This window comes from Oncorhynchus nerka, linkage group LG20 (assembly GCF_034236695.1).
Source record: "Oncorhynchus nerka isolate Pitt River linkage group LG20, Oner_Uvic_2.0, whole genome shotgun sequence".
In the NCBI taxonomy this organism is placed as follows: Eukaryota; Metazoa; Chordata; class Actinopteri; order Salmoniformes; family Salmonidae; genus Oncorhynchus; species Oncorhynchus nerka.
In genome coordinates this window covers 95,993,453-96,013,000 of record NC_088415.1, presented here as the reverse complement: position 1 = coordinate 96,013,000, position 19,548 = coordinate 95,993,453, and the positions used below count along the sequence as shown (strand labels likewise).

Below are 19,548 nucleotides of genomic sequence, written 5' to 3'. Positions count from 1 at the left end.
TTATTTATACTTATACTTTTGATACCTAAGTACATTTAGAACCAAATACTTTTATACTTTTTCTCAAGTAGTATTTTACTGGGTGACTTCCACTTTTAATTGAGTAACTTTCTATTACGGTATCTATACTTTTACTACACTATGACAATGACAAATATTATTTTCAATGATGGGGGAGAGCCAAGATGGAGGCACGGTGGCTTCAACATAATGGTGGGGAGAGCCAAGATGGAGGCACAGTGGCTTCAACATAATGGTGGGGAGAGCCAAGATGGAGGCACAGTGGCTTCAACATAATGGTAGGGGAGAGCCAAGATGGAGGCACGGTGGCTTCAATACAATGGTGGGGGAGAGCCAAGATGGAGGCACAGTGGCTTCAACATAATGGTGGGGGAGAGCCAAGATGGAGGCACAGTGGCTTCAATACAATGGTGGGGGAGAGCCAAGATGGAGGCACAGTGGCTTCAACATAATGGTGGGGGAGAGCCAAGATGGAGGCACAGTGGCTTCAACATAATGGTGGAGGAGAGTCAAGATGGAGGCATGGTGGCTTCAACATAATGGTGGGGGAGAGCCAAGATGGAGGCACAGTGGCTTCAACATAATGGTGGGGGAGAGTCAAGATGGAGGCACGGTGGCTTCAACACAATGGTGGAGGAGAGTCAAGATGGAGGCATGGTGGCTTCAACATAATGGTGGAGGAGAGCCAAGATGGAGGCACGGTGGCTTCAACACAATGGTGGAGGAGAGCCAAGATGGAGGCACAGTGGCTTCAACACAATGGTGGAGGAGAGCCAAGATGGAGGCACAGTGGCTTCAACACAATGGTGGGGGAGAGCCAAGATGGAGGCATGGTGGCTTCAACATAATGGTGGAGGAGAGCCAAGATGGAGGCACGGTGGCTTCAACACAATGGTGGAGGAGAGTCAAGATGGAGGCACAGTGGCTTCAACACAATGGTGGGGGAGAGCCAAGATGGAGGCACGGTGGCTTCAACACAATGGTGGGGGAGAGCCAAGATGGAGGCATGGTGGCTTCAACACAATGGTGGAGGAGAGCCAAGATGGAGGCACGGTGGCTTCAACATAATGGTGGAGGAGAGCCAAGATGGAGGCACGGTGGCTTCAACATAATGGTGGGGAGAGCCAAGATGGAGGCACGGTGGCTTCAGTCATCTAGTTTATACAGTGCCTTCAGTGCCTTCAGAAAGTATTCACACCCCTAGACTTTTTCCACACTTTGTGTTACAATTTAAAATGCATTAAATTGAGATTGTCACACAATACGCCATAAAGTCAAAGTGGAATTATGTTTAGACATTTGTAAAAATGAATTACATACTCAAAAGCTGAAAAGTCGGGAGGTTTTCCAATGCCTCACAAAGGGCACCTATTGGTAGAAATAAAAAAGCAGACAATGAATATCCCTTTGAGCACAGTGAAGTTATTACACTTTGGATGGTGTATCAATAAACCCAGTCACTACAAACATACAGGCGTCTTTCCCAACTTAGATGCCGGAGAGGAAGGACATCGCTCAGGGATTTCACGAGGCCAATGGTGACTTTAAAACAGTTACAATTTAATGGCTGTGATATGAGAAAACTGATGGTTGTCGTTACTCCACATTACTAACCTAAATGACAGTGAAAAGGACAGAATAAAAAATATTCCAAAACATGTATCCTGTTTGCAACAAGGCAGTAAAGTAAAACTGCAAAAAATGTGACAAAGAAATTATCTTTATGTCCTGAATACAAAGTGTTATGTTCAGGGAAAATCCAACAGAATAGCACTCTTCATATTTTCAAGCACGGTGGTGGCCTCATCATGTTATTAGTATGCTTGTCATTGGCAAGGACTAGGGAGTTTATATTTTTATAAAAATAAATGGAATAGAGCTAAGCACAGGGAAAATTCTAAGGGAAACCTGGTTCAGTCTGCTTTTCAAAAGACACCAGAGACAAATTCACCTTTCAGCAAGACAATAATCTTAAAACACTGGAGTTGCTTACCAAGATGAAATTGAATGTTCCTAGTTAGTCAACTTAAAAGTATCTTGAAAATCTATAGCAAGAGTTGAAAACGGCTGTCTAGCAATGATCAACAACCAACTTCACAGAGTTTGTAGAATATCAAAAATAAAAATGTGCCTATATTGCACAATCCAGGAGTGGAAAGCTCTTACTTAACAACTCTCACAGATATGTTCACTGGTTCTAACATGTACTGACTCACAGATGTGTTCACTGGTTCTAACATGTACTGACTCACAGATGTGTTCACTGGTTCTAACATGTACTGACTCACAGATGTGTTCACTGGTTCTAACATGTACTGACTCACAGATATGTTCACTGGTTCTAACATGTACTGACTCACAGATATGTTCACTGGTTCTAACATGTACTGACTCACAGATGTGTTCACTGGTTCTAACATGTACTGACTCACAGATGTGTTCACTGGTTCTAACATGTACTGACTCACAGATGTATTCACTGGTTCTAACATGTACTGACTCACAGATGTGTTCACTAGTTCTAACACTCACAGATGTGTTCACTGGTTCTAACTCACAGATGTATTCACTAGTTCTAACATGTACTGACTCACAGATGTATTCACTAGTTCTAACATGTACTGACTCACAGATGAATACTTATGTAAATTAGATATATTTCATTTAATAAATTGGCCAAAATGTCTAAAAATATGTTTTCACTTTGTCATTATGGGAGTGTGGTGTAGTTGGGTTAGACATGTTGTATCCACTTTGTCATTATGGGAGTGTGGTGTAGTTGGGTTAGACATGTTGTATCCACTTTGTCATTATGGGAGTGGGGTGTAGTTGGGTTAGACATGTTGTTGTATCCACTTTGTCATTATGGGAGTGGGGTGTAGTTGGGTTAGACATGTTGTATCCACTTTGTCATTATGGGAGTGGGGTGTAGTTGGGTTAGACATGTTGTATCCACTTTGTCATTATGGGAGTGTGGTGTAGTTGGGTTAGACATGTTGTTGTATCCACTTTGTCATTATGGGAGTGGGGTGTAGTTGGGTTAGACATGTTGTTGTATCCACTTTGTCATTATGGGAGTGGGGTGTAGTTGGGTTAGACATGTTGTATCCACTTTGTCATTATGGGAGTGGGGTGTAGTTGGGTTAGACATGTTGTTGTTGTTGTATCCACTTTGTCATTATGGGAGTGGGGTGTAGTTGGGTTAGACATTATGTTGTTGTATTCACTTTGTCATTATGGGAGTGGGGTGTAGTTGGGTTAGACATGTTGTTGTATCCACTTTGTCATTATGGGAGTGGGGTGTAGTTGGGTTAGACATGTTGTTGTATCCACTTTGTCATTATGGGAGTGGGGTGTAGTTGGGTTAGACATGTTGTTGTATCCACTTTGTCATTATGGGAGTGGGGTGTAGTTGGGTTAGACATGTTGTTGTTGTATTCACTTTGTCATTATGGGAGTGTGGTGTAGTTGGGTTAGACATGTTGTTGTATCCACTTTGTCATTATGGGAGTGGGGTGTAGTTGGGTTAGACATGTTGTATCCACTTTGTCATTATGGGAGTGGGGTGTAGTTGGGTTAGACATGTTGTTGTATCCACTTTGTCATTATGGGAGTGTGGTGTAGTTGGGTTAGACATGTTGTTGTATCCACTTTGTCATTATGGGAGTGGGGTGTAGTTGGGTTAGACATGTTGTATCCACTTTGTCATTATGGGAGTGTGGTGTAGTTGGGTTAGACATGTTGTTGTTGTATTCACTTTGTCATTATGGGAGTGTGGTGTAGTTGGGTTAGACATGTTGTATCCACTTTGTCATTATGGGAGTGGGGTGTATAACTAAATGTGGAATAAGTGTCAATGGCACCTTGATTGAAGAGGACAGGCTCGTGGTAGCGGCTGGAGCAGAATAGGTGGAACGCTATCAAATACAAACACATGGTTTCTACGTGTTTGACACCGTTTCCATTAGCGCCGTTCCAGCCATTATTATGAGCCGTCCTCCCCTCAGCAGCCGCCACGGTATACAAAATCAGTGGCTGGAATAAAGAGGACAGCGGCGCCCCTCCTAGCTCTTCAAAGACCTACATTAAACCTCACCTGCTTTGAGGAAAAATGTACTTGCGACTGATGTGGTTGTCTCACCTTGCTCTCTGAAGATAGATGCACTAGCTAAGTGGGTCTGGATTAAGTCTGCTAAACGACTCACTAATGTCGTGGCTCTTGAAAAATTATCAACCAACCGAGCCACTGCCTGTTCACCCCGCTACCATCCAGAAGGCGAGGTCAGTACAGGTGCATCAAAACTGGGACCGAGAGACTGAAAAACAGCTTCTATCTCAAGGCCATCAGACTGTTAAACAGCCACCAGTAACTCAGAGAGTTTGCATACCAACATACTGTACTCACAATCACTAGCTTAACTTATGTTTCCATCTCCAGCCATCTTGTTTACACCCTACATTACTCATCTCATATACTGTACTCTATACCATCTACTGCATCTTGTTTTCCATACCCTACATTACTCATCTCATATACTGTACTCTATACCATCTACTGCATCTTGTTTACATACCCTACATTACTCATCTCATATACTGTACTCTATACCATCTACTGCATCTTGTTTCCATACCCTACATTACTCATCTCATATACTGTACTCTATACCATCTACTGCATCTTGTTTACATACCCTACATTACTCATCTCATATACTGTACTCTATACCATCTACTGCATCTTGTTTCCATACCCTACATTACTCATCTCATATACTGTACTCTATACCATCTACTGCATCTTGTTTACATACCCTACATTACTCATCTCATATACTGTACTCTATACCATCTACTGCATCTTGTTTCCATACCCTACATTACTCATCTCATATACTGTACTACTATACCATCTACTGCATCTTGTTTCCATACCCTACATTACTCATCTCATATACTGTACTCTATACCATCTACTGCATCTTGTTTCCATACCCTACATTACTCATCTCATATACTGTACTCTATACCATCTACTGCATCTTGTTTACATACCCTACATTACTCATCTCATATACTGTACTCTATACCATCTACTGCATCTTGTTTCCATACCCTACATTACTCATCTCATATACTGTACTCTATACCATCTACTGCATCTTGTTTCCATACCCTACATTACTCATCTCATATACTGTACTCTATACCATCTACTGCATCTTGTTTACATACCCTACATTACTCATCTCATATACTGTACTCTATACCATCTACTGTTTCCATCTTGTTTCTCATACCCTACATTACTCATCTCATATATATACTGTACTCTATACCATCTACTGCATCTTGTTTACATACCCTACATTACTCATCTCATATACTGTACTCTATACCATCTACTGCATCTTGTTTACATACCCTACATTACTCATCTCATATACTGTACTCTATACCATCTACTGCATCTTGTTTCCATACCCTACATTACTCATCTCATATACTGTACTCTATACCATCTACTGCATCTTGTTTCCATACCCTACATTACTCATCTCATATACTGTACTCTATACCATCTACTGCATCTTGTTTACATACCCTACATTACTCATCTCATATACTGTACTCTATACCATCTACTGCATCTTGTTTACATACCCTACATTACTCATCTCATATACTGTACTCTATACCATCTACTGCATCTTGTTTACATACCCTACATTACTCATCTCATATACTGTACTCTATACCATCTACTGCATCTTGTTTACATACCCTACATTACTCATCTCATATACTGTACTCTATACCATCTACTGTATCTTGTTTACATACCCTACATTACTCATCTCATATACTGTACTCTATACCATCTACTGCATCTTGTTTCCATACCCTACATTACTCATCTCATATACTGTACTCTATACCATCTACTGTATCTTGTTTACATACCCTACATTACTCATCTCATATACTGTACTCTATACCATCTACTGCATCTTGTTTCCATACCCTACATTACTCATCTCATATACTGTACTCTATACCATCTACTGCATCTTGTTTCCATACCCTACATTACTCATCTCATATACTGTACTCTATACCATCTACTGCATCTTGTTTACATACCCTACATTACTCATCTCATATACTGTACTCTATACCATCTACTGCATCTTGTTTACATACCCTACATTACTCATCTCATATACTGTACTCTATACCATCTACTGCATCTTGTTTACATACCCTACATTACTCATCTCATATACTGTACTCTATACCATCTACTGCATCTTGTTTACATACCCTACATTACTCATCTCATATACTGTACTCTATACCATCTACTGCATCTTGTTTACATACCCTACATTACTCATCTCATATACTGTACTCTATACCATCTACTGCATCTTGTTTACATACCCTACATTACTCATCTCATATACTGTACTCTATACCATCTACTGCATCTTGTTTCCATACCCTACATTACTCATCTCATATGTATATACTGTACTCTATACCATCTACTGTATCTTGTTTACATACCCTACATTACTCATCTCATATACTGTACTCTATACCATCTACTGCATCTTGTTTACATACCCTACATTACTCATCTCTCATATACTGTACTCTATACCATCTACTGCATCTTGTTTCCATACCCTACATTACTCATCTCATATGTATGTACTCTATACCATCTACTGCATCTTGTTTACATACCCTACATTACTCATCTCATATACTGTACTCTATACCATCTACTGTATCTTGTTTACATACCCTACATTACTCATCTCATATGTACTGTACTCTATACCATCTACTGCCATCTTGTTTCATACCCTACATTACTCATCTCATATACTACTATACTCTATACCATCTACTGTATCTTGTTTCCATACCCTACATTACTCATCTCATATGTATATACTGTACTCTATACCATCTACTGCATCTTGTTTCCATACCCTACATTACTCATCTCATATACTGTACTCTATACCATCTACTGCATCTTGTTTCCATACCCTACATTACTCATCTCATATACTGTACTCTATACCATCTACTGCATCTTGTTTCCATACCCTACATTACTCATCATCTGTATATACTGTACTCTATACCATCTACTGCATCTTGTTTACATACCCTACATTACTCATCTCATATATATACTGTACTCTATACCATCTACTGCATCTTGTTTACATACCCTACATTACTCATCTCATATGTATTTACTGTACTCTATACCATCTACTGCATCTTGTTTACATACCCTACATTACTCATCTCATATATATACTGTACTCTATACCATCTACTGCATCTTGTTTACATACCATCTACATTACTCATCTCATCTCATATGTATATACTGTACTCTATACCATCTACTGCATCTTGTTTACATACCCTACACTACTCATCTCATATGTATATACTGTACTCTATACCATCTACTGCATCTTGTTTACATACCCTACATTACTCATCTCATATACTGTACTCTATACCATCTACTGCATCTTGTTTACATACCCTACATTACTCATCTCATATGTATATACTGTACTCTATACCATCTACTCTATACCATCTACTGTATCTTGTTTACATACCCTACATTACTCATCTCATATGTATATACTGTACTCTATACCATCTACTGCATCTTGTTTACATACCCTACACTACTCATCTCATATGTATACTGTACTCTATACCATCTACTGCATCTTGTTTACATACCCTACATTACTCATCTCATATGTATATACTGTACTCGATACCATCTACTGTATCTTGCCCATGCCGTTCTGTACCATCACTCATTCATATATCTTTATGTACATATTCTTTATCCCTTTACACTTGTGTGTATAAGGTAGTTGTGAAATTGTTAGGTTAGATTACTCGTTGGTTATTACTGCATTGTTGTAACTAGAAGCACAAGCATTTCGCATTAACATCTGCTAACCATGTGTATGCCACAAATAAAATTTGATTTAGATAAGTCTGTTAAACGACTCCCTACTGTAGTGGCTCTGGATCAGTCTACTAAATGACTCCCTACTGTAGTGGCTCTGGATCAGTCTACTAAATGACTCCCTGCTGTAGTGGCTCTGGATCAGTCTACTAAATGACTCCCTACTGTAGTGGCTCTGGATCAGTCTACTAAATGACTCCCTACTGTAGTGGCTCTGGATCAGTCTACTAAATGACTCCCTACTGTAGTGGCTCTGGATCAGTCTACTAAATGACTCCCTACTGTAGTGGCTCTGGATCAGTCTACTAAATGACTCCCTACTGTAGTGGCTCTGGATCAGTCTACTAAATGACTCCCTACTGTAGTGGCTCTGGATCAGTCTACTAAATGACTCCCTGCTGTAGTGGCTCTGGATCAGTCTACTAAATGACTCCCTGCTGTAGTGGCTCTGGATCAGTCTACTAAATGACTCCCTACTGTAGTGGCTCTGGATCAGTCTACTAAATGACTCCCTACTGTACTCTGGATCAGTCTGACTCCCTACTGTAGTGGCTCTGGATCAGTCTACTAAATGACTCCCTACTCTGGATCAGTCTACTAAATGACTCCCTACTGTAGTGGCTCTGGATCAGTCTACTAAATGACTCCCTGCTGTAGTGGCTCTGGATCAGTCTACTAAATGACTCCCTACTGTAGTGGCTCTGGATCAGTCTACTAAATGACTCCCTACTGTAGTGGCTCTGGATCAGTCTACTAAATGACTCCCTACTGTAGTGGCTCTGGATCAGTCTACTAAACGACTCCCTACTGTAGTGGCTCTGGATCAGTCTACTAAACGACTCCCTACTGTAGTGGCTCTGGATCAGTCTACTAAATGACTCCCTACTGTAGTGGCTCTGGATCAGTCTACTAAACGACTCCCTACTGTAGTGGCTCTGGATCAGTCTACTAAATGACTCCCTACTGTAGTGGCTCTGGATCAGAGTCTACTAAACGACTAAAATGTAGAAATAATCAGCAACACAACATAGTAACAGAGACTCAGGCGTTCCTCTCGACTGCTTTTTATTGTGGTGGATGTTTGATGAGGCAGCGTCCAGCTTGGGATTAACAACACAACAGCCTGGTCCCTCCAGTAACCCTCTACTGGTCCTTCAGTCTCCTGATGGCCGACTTCACTGTGACTCCAGTAACCGTCTACTGGTCCTTCAGCTCCTTCAGTCTCCTGATGGCCGACTTCACTGTGACTGCAGACGTCGTGCTGGAACACAACGGGGAACAACGATTCAGTACAGAGAGGAACAAGTTACACCGAACAAAAATATTTTTAAAAAGCAACATGTTAAGTTAAGTGTTGGTCCCATGTTTCATGAGCAAAAAAATAAAATCCTGACATTAACTATACGCACAAAAAAAGCTTTCATTTTGTGCACAAAATTGTTTCCATCCCTGTTAGTGAGCATGTCCTTTGCCAAGATAATCCATCCACCTGACAGGTGTGGCATATCAGGAAGCTGATTAAACAGCATCATTACACAGGTGCACCTTGTGCTGGGGACAATAAAAGGCCACTAAAATGACCAGTTGTGTCACACAACACCACAGATTCCTCAAGTTGAGGGAGCGTTGCCATGCTGACTGCAGGAATGTCCACCAGAGCTTCCGTCAGAGAATTGAATGTTAATTGCTTTACCGTAAGCTGCCTTCACCATTTTAGAGAATTTGGCAGTACGGGGGTGGGGGGGGGCTGAGCAATGTGTGTGAGCCCAACATTCTGATTGGTCTGGCCGCTGGGGAGCCACCCACCCACCCACCGTCCAGACCCCCGTCACCCACCCACCGCCCAGACCCCCGTCACCCACCCACCGCCCAGACCCAGTCACCCACCCACCACCCAGACCCCGTCACCCACCCACCGCCCAGACCCTGTCACCACCCAGACCCCCACCCACCGTCACCCACCCACCGCCCAGACCCCGTCACCCACCCACCCAGACCCAGACCCAGTCACCCACCCACCACCCACCATCCAGACCACCGACCCCGTCCCACCCACCACCCAGACCCCGTCACCCACCACCCAGACCCTGTCACCCACCACCCAGACCCAGTCACCCACCCCCACCACCCAGACCCCGTCACCCACCCACCCACCATCCAGACCCCGTCACCCACCCACCCCCAGACCCCGTCACCCACCCACCACCCAGACCCTGTCACCCACCACCCAGACCCCGTCACCCACCCCCCCCAGACCCCGTCACCCACCCCCAGACCCCGTCACCCACCCCCAGACCCCGTCACCCACCCACCACCCAGACCCTGTCACCCACCCACCACCCAGACCCCGTCACCCACCCACCACCCAGACCCCACCACCCAGACCCACCACCCACCACCCTGTCACCCACCCACCACCCAGACCCTGTCACCACCCAGACCCTGTCACCCACCCACCACCCAGACCCTGTCACCCACCACCCAGACCCTGTCACCCACCCCCAGACCCCGTCACCCACCCACCACCCAGACCCTGTCACCCACCCCCCAGACCCTGTCACCCACCCACCACCCAGACCCCACCACCCGTCACCCCCACCACCCAGACCCCGTCACCCACCCCCACAGACCCCGTCACCCACCCCCAGACCCCGTCACCCACCCCCCCAGACCCCGTCACCCACCCACCACCCAGACCCTGTCACCCACCCACCACCCAGACCCCGTCACCCACCACCCACCCACCACCCAGACCCCGTCACCCACCCACCACCCAGACACCCACCACCCAGACCCTGTCACCCACCACCACCCAGACCCTGTCACCCACCCACCACCACCCAGACCCTGTCACCCACCCACCACCCAGACCCTGTCACCACCCAGACCCAGACACCCACCCACCACCCAGACCCTGTCACCCACCACCCAGACCCCGTCACCCACCCACCCCCAGACCCCGTCACCCACCCACCACCCAGACCCTGTCACCCACCCACCCCCAGACCCTGTCACCCACCCACCACCCAGACCCCATCACCCACCCACCACCCAGACCCCATCACCCACACATAGCTACTTACTTGTATGTCCAGGCACCTCCAGCAACAGTCTTCATGCAGGACCCACAGTGCCAGATACCAACAGCCCTCCTCTTCATCTTAGTCTGAAGATTTAAAACAAATGAAGTGCTTTGATTACCGCTCTGTTATAACACATCAGTAACAGGACCGCACCTCGGTGTGGACCGTACCTCGGTGTGGACCGTACCTTGCCACAGAAGGAGCAGGTGTACTGGCTGTATATGTTAGAGGTGTGGACCGTACCATGTTAGAGGTGTGGACCGTACCTTGTTAGAGGTGTGGACCGTACCTTGCCACAGAAGGAGCAGGTGTACTGGCTGTATATGTTAGAGGTGTGGACCGTACCTTGTTAGAGGTGTGGACCGTACCTCGGTGTGGACCGTACCTTGTTAGAGGTGTGGACCGTACCTTGTTAGAGGTGTGGACCGTACCTTGTTAGAGGTGTGGACCGTACCTTGTTAGAGGTGTGGACCGTACCTTGTTAGAGGTGTGGACCGTACCTTGTTAGAGGTGTGGACCGTACCTTGGTGTGGACCGTACCTCTGTGTGGACCGTACCTCGGTGTGGACCGTACCTTGTTAGAGGTGTGGACCATACCTCGGTGTGGACCGTACCTTGTTAGAGGTGTGGACCGTACCTTGCCACAGAAGGAGCAGGTGTACTGGCTGTATATGTTAGAGGTGTGGACCGTACCTTGTTAGAGGTGTGGACCGTACCTTGTTAGAGGTGTGGACCGTACCTTGTTAGAGGTGTGGACCGTACCTTGTTAGAGGTGTGGACCGTACCTCGTTAGAGGTGTGGACCGTACCTCGGTGTGGACCGTACCTTGTTAGAGGTGTGGACCGTACCTTGTTAGAAGGAGCAGGACTGGCTGTATATGTTAGAGGTGTGGACCGTACCTTGTTGTTAGAGGTGTGGACCGTACCTTGTTAGAGGTGTGGACCGTACCTTGTTAGAGGTGTGGACCGTACCTTGTCACAGAAGGAGCAGGTGTACTGGCTGTATACCTTGTTAGAGGTGTGGACCGTACCTTGTTAGAGGTGTGGACCGTACCTTGTTAGAGGTGTGGACCGTACCTTGTTAGAGGTGTGGACCGTACCTTGTTAGAGGTGTGGACCGTACCTTGTCACAGAAGGAGCAGGTGTACTGGCTGTATATGTTAGAGGTGTGGACCGTACCATGTTAGAGGTGTGGACCGTACCATGTTAGAGGTGTGGACCGTACCTTGAAGGAGCAGGTGTGGCTGTATATGTTAGAGGTGTGGACCGTACCATGTTAGAGGTGTGGACCATACATGTTAGGAGCAGGTGTACTGGCTGTATATGTTAGAGGTGTGGACCGTACCATGTTAGAGGTGTGGACCGTACCTTGCCACAGAAGGAACAGGTGTACTTGGCATGCTGGCTGATCTCAATCTTCTTCACCATCTTCCTGAGCGACGCGCCGTAACGCGTGCCATATTTACCCACAATCCCCACCTTCTTGGTGCGCTTAGCCTGAGGAAGAAAATCATTAATAAATACAATTATTCATACACAACTCTCAAGTTAGCAAATCTCACTTTACTGTGATAGGAAACAGCCCCCCCCAAAACACAGCTAGATATCTAAACAGCCCTCCCAAAACACAGCTAGATATCTAAACAGCCAGCTAGATATCCCCAAAACACAGCTAGATATCTAAACAGCCCTCCCCAAAACACAGCTAGATATCTAAACAGCCCCCCAAAACACAGCTAGATATCTAAACAGAGGCAATGCCAAAACACAGCTAGATATCTAAACAGCCCCCCAAAACACAGCTAGATATCTAAAACAGAGGCAATGCCAAAACACAGCTAGATATCTAAACAGCCCCCCAAAACACAACTCTAAAACAGAGGCAATGCCAAAACACAGCTAGATATCTAAACAGCCCCCCAAAACACAGCTAGATATCTAAACAGCCCCCCCCAAAACACAGCTAGATATCTAAACAGCCCTCCCCCAAAACACAGCTAGATATCTAAACAGCCCTCCCCCAAAACACAGCTAGATATCTAAACAGCCCTCCCCCAAAACACAGCTAGATATCTAAACAGCCAATGCCAAAACACAGCTAGATATCTAAACAGCCCCCCAAAACACAGCTAGATATCTAAACAGCCCCCCAAAACACAGCTAGATATCTAAACAGCCCTCCCCAAAACACAGCTAGATATCTAAACAGCCCTCCCCAAAACACAGCTAGATATCTAAACAGCAATGCCAAAACACAGCTAGATATCTAAACAGAGGCAATGCCAAAACACAGCTAGATATCTAAACAGCCCTCCCCCAAAACACAGCTAGATATCTAAACAGCACCTCCAAAACACAGCTAGATATCTAAACAGCCCTCCCCCAAAACACAGCTAGATATCTAAACAGAGGCAATGCCAAAACACAGCTAGATATCTAAACAGCCCTCCCCCCAAAACACAGCTAGATATCTAAACAGCCCTCCCCAAAACACAGCTAGATATCTAAACAGAGGCAATGATATCCAAAACACAGCTAGATATATCTAAACAGCCCTCCCAAAACACAGCTAGATATCTAAACAGATATCTAAACAGCCCCCCCAAAACACAGCTAGATATCTAAACAGCCCTCCCCCAAAACACAGCTAGATATCTAAAACAGCCCTCCCCAAAACACAGCTAGATATCTAAACAGCCCTCCCCAAAAACACAGCTAGATATCTAAACAGAGGCAATGCCAAAACACAGCTAGATATCTAAACAGAGGCAATGCCAAAACACAGCTAGATATCTAAACAGCCCCCCCAAAACACAGCTAGATATCTAAACAGCCCCCCAAAACACAGCTAAATATCTAAACAGCCCTCCCCCAAAACACAGCTAAATATCTAAACAGCCCTCCCCCAAAACACAGCTAGATATCTAAACAGCCCAATGCCAAAACACAGCTAGATATCTAAACAGCCCTCCCCCCCAAAACACAGCTAGATATCTAAACAGCCCTCCCCAAAACACAGCTAGATATCTAAACAGCCCTCCCCCAAAACACAGCTAGATATCTAAACAGCCCTCCCCCCCCCAAAACACAGCTAGATATCTAAACAGCCCCTCCCAAAACACAGCTAGATATCTAAACAGCCCCTCCCCCAAAACACAGCTAGATATCTAAACAGCCCCCCAAAACACAGCTAGATATCTAAACAGAGGCAATGCCAAAACACAGCTAGATATCTAAACAGCCCTCCCCCAAAACACAGCTAGATATCTAAACAGCCCTCCCCCAAAACACAGCTAGATATCTAAACAGCCCTCCCCCAAAACACAGCTAGATATCTAAACAGCCCTCCCCCAAAACACAGCTAGATATCTAAACAGCCCTCCCCCAAAACACAGCTAGATATCTAAACAGCCCTCCCCCAAAACACAGCTAGATATCTAAACAGCCCTCCCCCAAAACACAGCTAGATATCTAAACAGCCCTCCCCCAAAAACACAGCTAGATATCTAAACAGCCCCCCAAAACACAGCTAGATATCTAAACAGCCCCCCAAAACACAGCTAGATATCTAAACAGCCCCCCCAAAACACAGCTAGATATCTAAACAGAGGCAATGCCAAAACACAGCTAGATATCTAAACAGCCCTCCCAAAACACAGCTCGATATCTAAAACAGAGGCAATGCCAAACCATTCCGCCAATTTGACTAGCCAAGGACAGTCTCTTCCTAAGCAACATTACAGAACCATAAAGTTAGCGATTAGCCAAGTTGTAGACAAAAAAAAACATGCAATCAACTAGCGCTCCCGTTGACTTCTCGGCATAAAGGCAGAAGACTAAGACCTCTGACAACCCCACTCGGGAATATCGTTAGTCGCGGTTACCGGTTTTTCTCCGAACATTAGCTTCGCCGCCTCTAGTGAAAGCAGCGAGGACGGACTGGGAGTTTAGCCTTTCCAGATGAGCATGCTAAAAACAGCCTAGTTGCTTGCTTATAACGAGTTATTGACACGGACCATGCTTTGGGTCTGGTGACTGCTGCAATATTACAAAAAAAACACACTCCCCGCTGTACCGAGTACACCCGGGTTTCAGCCAGAAACCTGACACCAAGCCGAAAGCCATGCACGTACTGGGCGGCCATTGCTACGACTTTCAGGTATGCGAACACAACAAAAATGTATATATATTTTGGCATTTTGTTCACAATAATATCTGTAATAATTTGTGGATTTAATTGAGAATTATATATACAGACCATCAGATCAATTATTCGCATTGGATTAGATAGATTGGTGTGGATTAAGACGGGAACATTTCGGCCTCACCATTGTTGCTGAGGAGACGTCGGTCCAAAGAGGAAGAGCTGAGGTCGCAGGCGCACTTTACCCCTGTTGAACGTGTTGCATTGTGGGATGTCGGCGCTGTCCTGGGCCTTTTGAGCCCCAGTTAAGAGGGAAAAGTAGTTACAAATTAAAGGTTTTAAATATTTTAACATTTAGTTTTGGGTCTGTCTACCCGTAATACATCACTAGAGGAATGTAGATCTAGTAAATGTTGTTTGTTTTCCTATAATTAGATAAAAACAGCCAGAGAGTTTCTTGAACCAAATGCAAAATAAATTAATAAAATAACCAAACTGTCCATGTACATTATAGCCATAATACACAGGATTCTAATGTTAATAATGTCATAAAAGCTTTATGCATGTATACACAGTTGAAGTCAGAAGTTTACATACACCTTTGCCAAATACATTTAAACTCAGTTTTTCACAATTCCTGACATTTAATCCTAGTAAAAATGTCCTGTTTTAGGTCAGTTAGGATCACCACTTTATTTTAAGAATGTGAAATGTCAGAATAATAGTAGAGGGAATGATTTATTTCAGCTTTTATTTCTTTCATCACGTTCCCAGTGGGTCAGAAGTTTACATACACTCAATTAGTATTTAGTAGCATTGCCTTTAAATTGTTTAACTTGGGTCAAACGTTTTAGGTAGCCTTCCACAAGCTTCCCTCTATAAGTCTTCCAATACCTTGACTTTGTTGGCCTTAAGAAATTTTCCACAACTTTGGAAGTATGCTTGGGGTCATTGTCCATTTGGAAGACCCATTTGCAACCAAGCTTTAACTTCCTGATTTATGTCTTGAGATGTTGCTTCAATATATACACAATTTTCCTACCTCATGATGCCATCGATTTAGTGAAGTGCACTAGTCCCTCCTGCAGCAAAGCACCCCCACAATATGATGCTGTCACCCCCACAACATGATGCTGCCACCCCCATGCTTCACGGTTGGGATGGTGTTCTTTGGCTTGCAAGCTTCCCCCTTTTTCCTCCAAACATAACGATGGTCATTATGGCCAAACAGTTGTATTTTTGTTTCATCAGACCAGAGGACATTTCTCCAAAAAGTACAATGTTTGTCCCCATGTGCAGTTACAAACCGTAGTCTGTCTTTTTTATGGCGGTTTTGGAGCAGTGGCTTCTTCCTTGCCGAGTGGCCTTTCAGGTTATGTCGACATAGGACTCGTTTTACTGTGGATATAGATACTTTAAAAATATTTTTTTATTTAACAAAAATGTAGCCTTTTTTTCTCCCCAATTGGTAGTAGTTAACTCATCGCTACAACTCCCGTACGGGCTCGGGAGAGGCGGAGGTCGAGAGCCATGTGTCCTCCGAAACACGACCCAACCAAGCCGCACTGCTTCTTGACACAACGCGCATCCCACCTGGAAGCCGCACCAATGTGTCAGAGGAAACACCGTACACTTGGAAGCCAGCCGCACCAATGTGTCGGAAGAAACACCGTACACTTGGAAGCCAGCCGCACCAATGTGTCGGAGGAAACACCATACACCTGGAAGCCAGCCGCACCAATGTGTCGGAGGAGGAAACACCGTACACCTGGAAGCCAGCCGCACCAATGTGTCAGAGGAAACACCGTACACCTGGAAGCCAGCCGCACCAATGTGTCGGAGGAAACACCGTACACCTGGAAGCCAGCCGCACCAATGTGTCGGAGGAAACACCATACACCTGGAAGCCAGCCGAACCAATGTGTCGGAGGAAACACCGTACACCTGGAAGCCAGCCGCACCAATGTGTCGGAGGAAACACCGTACACCTGGAAGCCAGCCGCACCAATGTGTCGGAGGAAACACCGTACACCTGGAAGCCAGCCGCACCAATGTGTCGGAGGAGGAAACACCGTACACATGGAAGCCAGCCGCACCAATGTGTCGGAGGAAACACCGTACACCTGGAAGCCAGCGGCACCAATGTGTCGGAGGAAACACCGTACACCTGGAAGCCAGCCGCACCAATGTGTCGGAGGAAACACCGTACACCTGGAAGCCAGCCGCACCAATGTGTCGGAGGAAACACCGTACACCTGGAAGCCAGCCGCACCAATGTGTCGGAGGAAACACCGTACACCTGGAAGCCAGCCGCACCAATGTGTCGGAGGAAACACCGTACACCTGGAAGCCAGCCGCACCAATGTGTCGGAGGAAACACCGTGCACCTGGAAGCCAGCCGCACCAATGTGTCGGAGGAAACACCGTGCACCTGGAAGCCAGCCGCACCAATGTGTCGGAGGAAACACCGTACACCTGGAAGCCAGCCGCACCAATGTGTCGGAGGAAACACCGTGCACCTGGAAGCCAGCCGCACCAATGTGTCGGAGGAAACACCGTACACCTGGAAGCCAGCCGCACCAATGTGTCAGAGGAAACACCGTAACACCTGGAAGCCAGCCGCACCAATGTGTCGGAGGAAACACCGTACACCTGGAAGCCAGCCGCACCAATGTGTCAGAGGAAACACCGTACACCTGGAAGCCAGCCGCACCAATGTGTCGGAGGAGGAAACACCGTACACCTGGAAGCCAGCCGCACCAATGTGTCGGAGGAAACACCGTACACCTGGAAGCCAGCCGCACCAATGTGTCGGAGGAAACACCGTACACCTGGAAGCCAGCCGCACCAATGTGTCGGAGGAAACACCGTACACCTGGAAGCCAGCCGCACCAATGTGTCGGAGGAAACACCGTACACCTGGAAGCCAGCCGCACCAATGTGTCAGAGGAAACACCGTACACCTGGAAGCCAGCCGCACCAATGTGTCGGAGGAAACACCGTACACCTGGAAGCCAGCCGCACCAATGTGTCGGAGGAAACACCGTACACCTGGAAGCCAGCCGCACCAATGTGTCGGAGGAAACACCGTGCACCTGGAAGCCAGCCGCACCAATGTGTCAGAGGAAACACCGTACACCTGGAAGCCAGCCGCACCAATGTGTCGGAGGAAACACCGTAACACCTGGAAGCCAGCCGCACCAATGTGTCGGAGGAGGAAACACCGTACACCTGGAAGCCAGCCGCACCAATGTGTCGGAGGAAACACCGTACACCTGGAAGCCAGCCGCACCAATGTGTCGGAGGAAACACCGTACACCTGGAAGCCAGCCGCACCAATGTGTCAGAGGAAACACCGTACACCTGGAAGCCAGCCGCACCAATGTGTCGGAGGAAACACCGTGCACCTGGAAGCCAGCCGCACCAATGTGTCAGAGGAAACACCGTACACCTGGAAGCCAGCCGCACCAATGTGTCGGAGGAAACACCGTAACACCTGGAAGCCAGCCGCACCAATGTGTCAGAGGAAACACCGTACACCTGGAAGCCAGCCGCACCAATGTGTCGGAGGAAACACCGTGCACCTGGAAGCCAGCCGCACCAATGTGTCGGAGGAAACACCGTACACCTGGAAGCCAGCCGCACCAATGTGTCGGAGGAGGAAACACCGTACACCTGGAAGCCAGCCGCACCAATGTGTCAGAGGAAACACCGTACACCTGGAAGCCAGCCGCACCAATGTGTCGGAGGAAACACCGTGCACCTGGAAGCCAGCCGCACCAATGTGTCGGAGGAAACACCGTACACCTGGAAGCCAGCCGCACCAATGTGTCGGAGGAAACACTGTACACCTGGAAGCCAGCCGCACCAATATGTCAGAGGAAACACCGTACACCTGGAAGCCAGCCGCACCAATGTGTCAGAGGAAACACCGTACACCTGGAAGCCAGCCGCACCAATGTGTCAGAGGAAACACCATACACCTGGAAGCCAGCCGCACCAATGTGTCGGAGGAAACACCGTGCACCTGGAAGCCAGCCGCACCAATGTGTCAGAGGAAACACCCTACACCTGGAAGCCAGCCGCACCAATGTGTCAGAGGAAACACCGTACACCTGGAAGCCAGCCGCACCAATGTGTCGGAGGAAACACCTGGCGACCTGGTTAGCGTGCACTGCGCCCGGCCCGCCACAGGAGTCGCTAGTGCGCGATGAGACAAGGATATCTCTGCCGGCCAAACTTTCCCTATCCCGGACGACGCTGGGCCAATTG

General features: G+C 46.4%; 1 protein-coding gene across 2 annotated transcripts; it reads right to left on the bottom strand.

Moving 5' to 3' along the window:
* Window positions 1-9,098: 9,098 nt before the first annotated feature.
* On the bottom strand, window positions 9,099-15,568 carry LOC115126768 (large ribosomal subunit protein eL43). 2 transcript variants are annotated; one of them, XM_065006013.1, is made up of 4 exons: window positions 15,461-15,568; window positions 12,501-12,629; window positions 11,134-11,216; window positions 9,099-9,311 (listed from the first exon to the last, which is right to left on the bottom strand). In XM_065006013.1, exons 1-4 carry the CDS (start codon window positions 15,461-15,463, stop codon window positions 9,248-9,250), a joined length of 279 nt encoding a protein of 92 aa, XP_064862085.1. In that variant the 5' UTR covers window positions 15,464-15,568; the 3' UTR covers window positions 9,099-9,247. The 2 variants fall into 2 exon arrangements, with proteins under 2 accessions (XP_064862085.1, XP_064862084.1); XM_065006012.1 differs by having other exon boundaries at window positions 15,391-15,485.
* Between the last annotated feature and the right edge of the window lie 3,980 nt (window positions 15,569-19,548).